This window comes from Hemibagrus wyckioides, linkage group LG09 (assembly GCF_019097595.1).
Source record: "Hemibagrus wyckioides isolate EC202008001 linkage group LG09, SWU_Hwy_1.0, whole genome shotgun sequence".
Classification (NCBI taxonomy): Eukaryota; Metazoa; Chordata; class Actinopteri; order Siluriformes; family Bagridae; genus Hemibagrus; species Hemibagrus wyckioides.
Genome location: NC_080718.1, coordinates 15,113,357 through 15,123,156, shown reverse-complemented (window position 1 = coordinate 15,123,156; position 9,800 = coordinate 15,113,357). Strand labels below are relative to the sequence as shown.

Here is a 9,800-nt window from a genome sequence, read left to right as displayed (position 1 = left end):
AGCTCTGTATTATTTATGCCGCTCTTTTTTACTTAAATAAATCACAAGTCCTTCAAGGATCCAAAGATCCCCTCCGGACTCCGGGAGTTTCAGCGCTTTATAAATAATTGAACAGTATTAAAGAGCGACGCTGGCTGATAAAGCGGAGCGCGACTCTCTCTTCTCTACCGAAATTATTCACACAGAAAAAAAGTCCTGCTCTAAATAATGCCATATATACATATAAAATATATACACAGTTCTTTTATTATTATTATTATTATTATTATTTGCGTATTATGTGCACCGAATTTTGATTTTTAAAAAAATTTCAACTTAAAGTAGTTTTACTTTTTCAAATTTATTGATATTAATTCATTTTAGATCAATTAATAATGGGATTTGATTTGGGTTATTTCTATTATTTAATATGCTTGGGTTTAATATTAGAAGTGCGTCTGCGTAATAATAAAACCAAAGAAAAAAGCGCAGCCTTTCCTGAATGTTTCTGCCTTCTGGGATTTTCGGAGAAAGACATTCTCACTTTCGAAAGATGTTCGGATGTCCCTCTTCTGTTCTTCGTAAGATTTTCGGATGAAATTTCAGAAGTTTTTTTTGCTGAGAGTCTGAACCCAGGCGTGGCTATAAAACTGATTTCTCTTCCACGCTCTGGTCATCAGTAGGTGAAGGGAACTTGTCCGTCTGCTCGTGCAAAAAGAAATCAGTCTCAAGAAGTTTTTCCCGAAATGTTTTTCTTCACCTACAAGCTGCTGAGGGAAGCAGAAATCAGGACAAAGACAAAGCTTCTTTATCAGCATGTTCATGGTTTTTCACTGATATACAGCATCGCTCTAGTTTGGTTAATGCTTGACGCATTAGGGTATTAGGGTGATTTAGGATGCTGCGAATTTTATTATGGTGCAGGAGTTTGATTAAACATAATGTAATAATAATAATGCAAATAATTTTATTGTTTATAGATTTTATAGATAGGTTTAATAATAATAATAATAATAATAATAATAATAATAATAATAATAATAATAGTATTGTATTATTATTATTAATGCTGTTGTTGTTGTTGTTGTTATATAGAAAGAAAAAATTAATAGAAAGAGAAAAATAACATTATTCTTTGTTTTGGAATGTCCTGTCTAAAGGCAATATGAATAGAAGATTCATTATTGTCCATACACGTGACATGTAATCAGATCCATGAACACTCAATGATCAATGCCCATACAACTGCACTATTGTGAATATAGCTCCTGAAATGAACTCGTGAGATTAATAAGCCTCACCTGTGTGTAGATGATCCTGGACGTTGTGTTTTAGTCAGATCCTCTGTTTTTAGCACATCTTAAGAGTTTTCAGGCTAACTGTTTTGGTCGTCTGCCTTCCAAAAATCGTCCCGGGTGCTCACAGCGCTTTTTAAACTTTAAAGTGTTACCTGTACCTCTGTAGTGAATCCCTGCCTACTGCTTTCAGGCTTCTCCAGTATGGCCCTAGTCCAGTAGCAGTCCATCTCCAGTCATCTGTTGTTACATTTCAATGTATCAACATGAGCACTTGCAGTGTGACCGTCATGTGGACGAGAGGACTGTTTTAGGGAATTAAACCTCCTTAAATTCCTCTGGCTGGGCGACAGCAGGAGAAGCGCGCAGAAGCGTCTGCGTTCAGTGTTTGCTTTTTCTCCCTTTCACCGTACCGTCTTTACACAGTCTCGGGGATAATAAGGGGCTGAGTCTGCTAGATTTTTTTTTTCTCTCGGGATTGATCATTATTCCTGAGATTAAGAGTACACGCTTTGTCGTCACCTTTGCTACACTGCAAGTGCGCCCGTGAGCGAGATTCCCGGTAGATCAACACAAATTAAAACACTGGCACGTGCTAGAGACACACAAACACATGAGACAAACATCATGTTTCTCATAGTGAGGAAGTTGCAAATACATGACAGGCACCTAAAACATGTTAACTCGGTAAGGTTAGATATGGGCTATTAACATGGAAAGTTACGCATATTTGGACTCTCGAACGCGGTCCAGCGAGGCTGCTCTCTGATTGGCTGAGGAGTTTGCGCGTCAAAAAGTAGCCTGCGACGTTTGTTTCGCTGCCAAAGGCCCGGTGAGGGGAGCCGCGTCCAGCCCGCGAGGCCGAGAGCCGTCTCTCCATTGGCCAACGCGCTGTACAAATCACACACGGGCAAGTCCGCCTGAAGACCGGCCAATTATAACTGTACGCACTTTAAGCTCCCTAAACGATTTCGTCTGCTGTCCGTTTAAGTCGAGCAGCTGAAGCTTTTAAGTTGCACCTTTCTCGTTTTCAGCTTACGGTTTCGGTTAGAATGAAAATATTTCACCATAAACAGTAACGTAACAGTCGGATGTAGCCTGAATTATCGGACCTATTTTGCAGCATCAAACTGAAGGTCTGCAGTAAGTAGTCAATTTTTTTTGTATTTTCAGAACATGCTTTTTATTTTTCATCACTGTTGTGCATTACTAAAATGTTCAGATTATTATTATTATTATTATTATTATTATTATTATTATTATTATTATTATTATTATTGATTACAATTATTCTTGTTGTTGTTCTGTTGATTTCGAGTTGCTTGTAGGAATCGAGTGTATTTCTGTCACTTGTTTTTAATCCGGTCTCAAAACTTCAGGGGGCCGTTTGTTTGTTTGTTTGTTGTTGATGGTTACTTTTTTTTCACTGGTCTTCAGATGGACAGTTATAGTCTGATAATTCAGTGGGTTTAAACATAGTTCCAGCCCACGTGCGTAAATTTGTTCTCTTGGCTGCGTAAGGCTCTGTGTGAAGTAGGAGAACTGAAGACAAAGGGCGATAATTACAGAGGCGTGAAAGACACAGAGCTGCGTCAAAGCAAGCCGTTTTCCTCACTGACGTTCTGGTTAATAACGGGAACTTTCCGTGCGCTGCGCTGTGTATTGTACACCATGCGTTGCTCTAATCATTGGCTTAATACAAAGTGTTTAATTTGGTGTCGCATAGGCTCTACTCAAATTGCGCAAGAGGTTTTCTTGCTGCCTGTACAGGCCTACTGTAAAATCGTAAAAAAAAAATCGGCTTATGTGGTAAGAAAAAATACCAAGTGTTAAAAATGACAAAATGAATTAAACAGTATGACAAATGAAGAGTTAATATGTTATTTGGACAAATATGGCTTTTGTATGAAATATGGAATAATGATGTGTGTGTGTGTGTGTGTGTGTGTGTGAGAGAGAGAGAGAGAGAGAGAGAGAGAGTACACTAAATCGATGGGGCCAAATGTTCAACTGCAGGTTCGAGGATTCCGCGTCCAGTAATTAGGGGAGCGCGTGCCATCCAGATTATCTCGTTAATTTATTAACAAAAACATTTATCGTAATTAATTATTGGAGGAGGTCATTACTAACGAACGACTGCAACTGGTAGACGAGGGAAGTGACAGATTGAGCAAGAAAACCGTTGGATAAAAAACCCCTCAAACTCCTCGATAAGTTAGGAGCCCTGTAGTGGCTGGGGGTCGGGGGGTGCTCACAGTTTTGCTCACAGTAACCGTTTGCCAAAATCGCCGTTGCTCATTTATCTAACTGTTAAATGTCAAATGAAATCGTTCGTTGTAGAAATCTTTGCATTGAGAACAGGAAAAGTAATTTCGCAATGTAGGTTTTGTTTCTTGGTGAATTATCCTACATGAAATAACTCATTTCTTAAATACCCATTTAACGCCAATCAACATTTGTCTTTTGGGTAAACTTGAGAACATTTGATTCCTAAGCCTACTTTTACATCCTTTTGATGTCTTCCATTGCTTATAATAGCAAGATGCCTGGCTTCTTCACCTTCTAACCCCAAAGCACTCCAAATAAGCTCAAACCTCGAATCCAATTAGAGAGGCGCTGAACTGGGTGTTAGTTGTGAACGAATTCTTCAACCGACTCATTAAACTCTGTTAGCCAACTTTAGTCAAAATGCTCCTATTTATATTTACAGGAATAGTAGGGAGCGCTAAAACACCTCATTATGAATGCATTCACTAATTTAATGGCTGAGCGGGAACGATGAGGTCCTCTCTCATTGTTACTTGTGCTTCTCGCCAGTAGGGCTTTGTTATCGGCCTTATTTATCGGACCAACAGCGGCCTTTGTTGCCACAAATGGTCTCCAATCAATTCCCTTATGCTGAAGACAATTAGCCTGGTTCCTATGCAAATCGACTTTCTTGCAGCATGTACATTAGCAAGACTATGTTTTGAGCATTGCGAGGACTTGTTGCAATTAGATGTTACTTTTGGGGGGGATAGATGGGGAGAACATAGGTAAGGGGGCAGGGATGATGGGGTGGGTTAGGGTGGTGGGGTGTGTGGGGGTGTTGAGATGAGTCTTGCTCACTTCACGAGGACAGCTGGAGATCTGCAGCGGCTTTAAGAGCGCAGCTGCGGTGTGCACGCGCATTATTCTGTGTTAAGTCCCGATTGCAGTCGGAGCGCCGAGTTCATCCACCAAACTACAATCAACACTCCAGAGGCGTATCTGTGTGTAAACTTCTATCCCTCTCTGTGTGATTTTGGACCAGGGTTTGATAACGACCTACATTGGAGCCTCGGACCAAAAGAGGCGCCAGAGAAGAACATCTCTTCAATATTTACTCCAACTTTACCTCCGCAACCAACTTTAGCATGATGTCGTATCTTAAGCAACCGCCTTACCCGGTTAACGGGCTGAGTTTAACCACGTCCGGGATGGACTTGCTGCATCCGTCTGTGGGATATCCAGGTTAGTCACACAGAATCACACAGAATGCCTTTGCAATGTCAGACAAAAATGTCAGCGTTTCTGTAAGTGCCGAAAAGTTGGTCTGATTGATTTCAAGACCATATCTGGTGTTGTAGTTTCTCCTGCAACGTTTACAATAGTTTGATATGTCACTTGCTGTTTGAAATGTTTTATTTCATGATATGCTATATTTTACTATTTGTTTGGAGTATGTTTGAATTATCTAGGCCCATTCTTGCAATTTTTTGTTCAAAATTTTGAAGAAGTCATATAGGCCTACATCAGCTGGTCACTGAGAGTTAGTGACTTAAAAACTTAAAAACTAGTTACCAGTAAATGGTGATGAACAAGTCTGTAAAAATTTAGCAGATATCAATAATTATTTGTTATAGACAACATGTTTTATGAGAATCCAGTTAAGATATCGAATGTAGAAAAAAATAAGAAAATACTAACTAATATATCTAATCTGTTAATGTTGGTATTTTTAACAAAAGCTTTTATATATGATCACACTAGCTGCTTATTTAAAGAAGTTAAAAAACTTTTATTATTATTTTTTAATAGGAGTCAGTGTTGACATTATGCATTTAGTAGCCTGTAGGCCTGTTTGTTGCTGGCAAAGTTTATGTTGGCGTGATTTCAACCTCGCGGGCATTTTGTGTTTTACTGGAAACAGCTACTCCTCGAAAGCAGCGTCGGGAGAGAACCACCTTCACTCGGGCTCAGCTCGACGTGCTCGAGGCGCTGTTCGCTAAAACGCGCTACCCGGATATCTTTATGCGCGAGGAGGTGGCCCTGAAAATTAACTTGCCGGAGTCCCGTGTACAGGTCAGTATGTTGCTTACAAAAAAAAAAAATGAAAGGCAAGCTTTTGCCATATTTTATTAAAATATTCTTATTTATATCAGAAAATAAATTCCTCGTGTACATGTTCTTCAAAGAGTACCTTAGTATTAACTGTTAAAGTAAAAGATACATATATCCTGCTAATTACAGTATTCTAATATTATTTCTAAATGAATAAAATGATAAATAAGGCGTAAATTGGCAACGTTTTAAAGGCAGCATGTTTATAAAGTCCCTCTTTCTTTATGACAGGTTTGGTTCAAAAATCGGCGCGCAAAATGCCGACAGCAGCAACAGCAGCAGCAAAACGGTGGCCAGAACAAAGTGCGCCCGGCCAAGAAGAAGAGCTCCCCGGCGCGAGAGGCGAGCTCAGAAAGTGGCGCTAGTGGTCAGTTCACGCCGCCCTCTAGTACTTCGGTGCCGGCTATATCCAGCACGGCGGCGCCCGTGTCCATCTGGAGCCCGGCGTCCATCTCGCCGCTGTCGGAAGTGCTCTCCACCTCCTCGTCTTCGTCATGCATGCAGCGCTCTTACCCGATGACCTACACGCAGGCGACATCCGGTTACGGTCAAGGCTACGCAGGCTCAGCGTCTTACTTTGGCGGCATGGAGTGCGGTTCATACCTGGCGCCCATGCACCACCAGCTGTCGGCGCCAGCAGCCTCCGCTCTCAGCCCCATGAGCACCAGCGCCGTCACCAGCCACCTGAATCAACCGTCCTCTCAAGGCTACGGCGCCTCGGGCCTCGGGTTCAACTCCACTGCGGCAGACTGCCTGGACTACAAAGATCAAACATCCTCTTGGAAGCTCAACTTCAACGCTGACTGCTTGGATTACAAAGATCAGACTTCCTCCTGGAAGTTTCAGGTGTTGTGAGAGAAGCAAGCTAGTTGTTTTTCAACAACAACAAAAAAATAAATTAAAAGACTAGACAAGACACAGACCTGCCATTCTTCAAAAATCTGATAAATAACATTTGGCGAGGTGGATGATATTGTAACAGATGAGTTGCGCTGCGCCTGCCTCGAGTTAGCCACTCCTGCTTCTAAGTAACAAAGTAAATTATATAAACGGTCCCGGAGTCACATAAAAGCGCATATACACGAGCTATATGACCACAAGCTGTTATTTAAGAAAAAAAAAAAGAACCCAAGTGAACTTGTAATAAGTTAGGTCACAGCCATGGAACGAATCTTTACCCATGAAAAGGAGATGAACAACATTACATGTTAAAAGAAGACAGTCTATAAGTAAAGTGTATGGAATGGGCAGGCTTCTGCATCCAAAAACCTCTTACAGCACGCCGACTTGTGTCCATGTTGGCAAAACGAGAGACACTTCCATCAGGACGATGTGAACAGCAGAGAGAATGTGTGTTTGCGTTTGTGTGTGTGAGCGAGATTGTGTGTGTGTGTGTGTGTGTATGTGTGTGTGTGCTGAACGCCCTCAAGGGCGACCTGGATGCACTACTTTATTTAAGAAAAAGTGTTTATAAGGAATCAATATGTAGTTTTTAAGAGACAATCAATGTGTGTCTTATATAAATGGTACATGTGTTTTTTTTAATCTGTGCTAGCCTTCGAAACTGTGATCTGTTGTAATTGTATGCAATTTGTGAGCTCCCTCGCAACCGCGAAAACTCGGCTGTGATTTTAATAGACTTTTCACTCTTTTCCTTTGAAGAAAAAAAAAATACGAAATGATATTAGTCACTTATGAATTTAATTTGAGCAAACCTTTTAAAAGACCAATTTGTTTTTCCATTTGTTGAACGCCCAAAAAAATGGGTTTTCCCTTCCACTGACCTTCTTTTTGGTCTTTAGTGACCTATTGTCGAAGATTGCCAACGCGGATCTTAAACCTGTCTGGAGTAGTAATGTGGTTCCACCATTGCAGACAACATTAATAAACGATTTCATATTTGAATCGATAAAATTCATTCAGTTTGGCTAAACGAGCATGTAAAATAAACGAGTAAATGTACAAGCGTGCGTGCTGTGTGTGTGTGCGTGCGTGCGCGCGCGTGTGTGTGTGTAGCAAACTGGAGGAAAAAGTTTAAAAGTTGTGACTGATTTTGCTATGTCCACACAATGCATTTTAGACAAGTATTTAAAATGCTGAAAAAATATACATTTAGAATTAACTCCTTTTTTTCCTAACCGGGTTGCCTACAGTTAATTTAAACGAATTAATGAAAAACAAGGCGATCACCTAGTTTTAGCTACTTAGAGCTTTTTGTCTTAAATTATTTTAATTATAAATTATTTTATTTCTTAATTTAGCTGGGCTGGGCTTTATAAAAAAATAATAAATTAATAAAAAAAAAACATTTTATTGCATATTGAAAAAAGAGCCCTGTGGTCAGCCTGTGCTATTTTATTTCCGTTCATTTGTTTACCTCACCTTATGACCGTATGATTAAAGAAAGAACAATAAAATAATTAAAGACGAAGGGCTAGCCTTATCTTTGTCTATACTTTGCACTAGAACTCCTAAAACTATAAGTGTAAATACATTAAATAAGTAGTTATCCAGTTATAAAGAGACAGACTTCCTTAAATCACCCTAACGAAAAAATGTCTCTTGTGCATGGTGTAATAGGGTTTTAATGGGGTTTTTCAATTAAACGCACCTCTCCACTAGCCAAGTGTACTCATACTTTAATTATTTTGCATTGTGAAGCTGTCTGGTTTCCGGTCCTTCCGCTTTAAGAGCCGTGGCACCGGGAATGGGCGTCTTGGGAAAGTGGCGCTAATCCGCGCCTCAAAGAGCCGCTAATCCCGCTATTCCTGCGCCGGGTTTTCTGCAGGGCAGAGGGCACAGCGGGCACATTCAGATCCGCTACAGCCCAGCTTACAGAGCAAATAATAATGATATTATTATTAACAATAATAATAATATTAAAGAAAGACCCAAATATGGAGTGTGATTTGTCTGCGTCACAGCAGCGTTATAGTGAACCTGTTATGGACAGCACTTGAGAGGTCTGGCATGGTACTGTAGCCAAGAGTGAACGGACTGATCTGATCTGGGTAAAGGTAACAGTAATATAACAAGATAAACATATAAACTTGGGTTCTCACTCTCTAATCAAATAAAATAAAATAAAATAAAATAAAATAAAATAAATGAAAATATGACATTTCAGACATTTTATTGGTTTGCAGTCTACTATTTTTTAAATTATAATCTATGGTTTTTTTTAAAACCGTTTTTCCCTCTTTCCCCACATTAAATCTTTTTCATTTCTTTTAATCACATGCGATTTACAGAGAAGTGCTGGAACAAAGACGCCATGAGTACTGCGCTGCTTAATGGGAAAGGGTCAGAATCACAAGGGTTGAAGAGGGGTATGGAGTACAAGGGAGAATAGGCTGGAGCAGTGGTCAAATGCTTTTTAAACTATACTGAAAAGCAAAGTGAGAGGGGCAGTGAAATGACTCGACGTGCTCTGCGCCAATAAATGTGAGCAGCTGAACATTCAATTAGCCTGCTTGACATTGCCAATAATCTCCCTTTCATTTACGTCCTTACTAAAGACACGGTCATTAAAAAGCATGACTTGAAATAATCCAAACGTTAAGATGTTGCCCAAAGCGAATCGTTCATTTTCTTTTCTCCGGAAAAAGTAGAAAGGGAAAGGGTGATGACCATCAGTGAATATTCCACTAACAAGAAAATGAGCTCTCTCAAATCCACCCCTGAATTCTAGTGCGTTTGTTTTACATGAAATAGGCTAGTTCGCCTTCTTTAAACGACCATGAACTCATGAATAACCTACCCAAGGGAAAATGTCAATGTTCTTCATACACTGTCACATGATTTCACATTTTAATAAACTTGGACTCCAACACAAAATGTACTACGGATATTTGGGGGGCGGGTGTGGTGGTAGGGGACGAAATAATACACACGAGAACAAAGACAAGCCCAAAAATGCGCATATTAATCGGTAATAACCTCCCCCTGCTTTAATCATTTACTTTACATCACATGAGTTCTGTACTGATAATAAACAAGAACAATACTAGCACATGCTTTTCTTTTAAGTGTACCAATAATTGCGATTTGTTCTTTACAGAAATCTTTTAACTCTTCGTATATTTCTTTAGGCCTATACAAAAGAATTGTCATTGCATCAAAAATAGATTATTTATGTAAAATCTCTACATAAATATCACAATC

At 39.7% G+C, this 9,800-nt stretch overlaps 1 protein-coding gene across 2 annotated transcripts; it reads left to right on the top strand.

Moving 5' to 3' along the window:
• Window positions 1-2,181: 2,181 nt before the first annotated feature.
• otx2b (orthodenticle homeobox 2b) lies at window positions 2,182-8,305 on the top strand. Of its 2 annotated transcripts, none has more exons than XM_058398648.1 (4): window positions 2,182-2,410; window positions 4,567-4,766; window positions 5,446-5,597; window positions 5,868-8,305. In XM_058398648.1, exons 2-4 carry the CDS (start codon window positions 4,670-4,672, stop codon window positions 6,489-6,491), a joined length of 873 nt encoding a protein of 290 aa, XP_058254631.1. In that variant the 5' UTR covers window positions 2,182-2,410; window positions 4,567-4,669; the 3' UTR covers window positions 6,492-8,305. The 2 variants fall into 2 exon arrangements, with proteins under 2 accessions (XP_058254631.1, XP_058254630.1); XM_058398647.1 differs by having other exon boundaries at window positions 2,182-2,417; window positions 5,868-8,304.
• The last annotated feature ends 1,495 nt before the right edge of the window (window positions 8,306-9,800 follow it).

Excerpts from the sequence above, each read along its gene's own strand:
- otx2b (XM_058398648.1), top strand. The coding sequence starts at position 4,670 with ATGATGTCGTATCTTAAGCAACCGCCTTACCCGGTTAACGGGCTGAGT. Across the intron at positions 4,767-5,445 it reads TCCGTCTGTGGGATATCCAG|CTACTCCTCGAAAGCAGCGT; the intron begins GTTAGTCACACA and ends TACTGGAAACAG. Across the intron at positions 5,598-5,867 it reads TGCCGGAGTCCCGTGTACAG|GTTTGGTTCAAAAATCGGCG; the intron begins GTCAGTATGTTG and ends TCTTTATGACAG.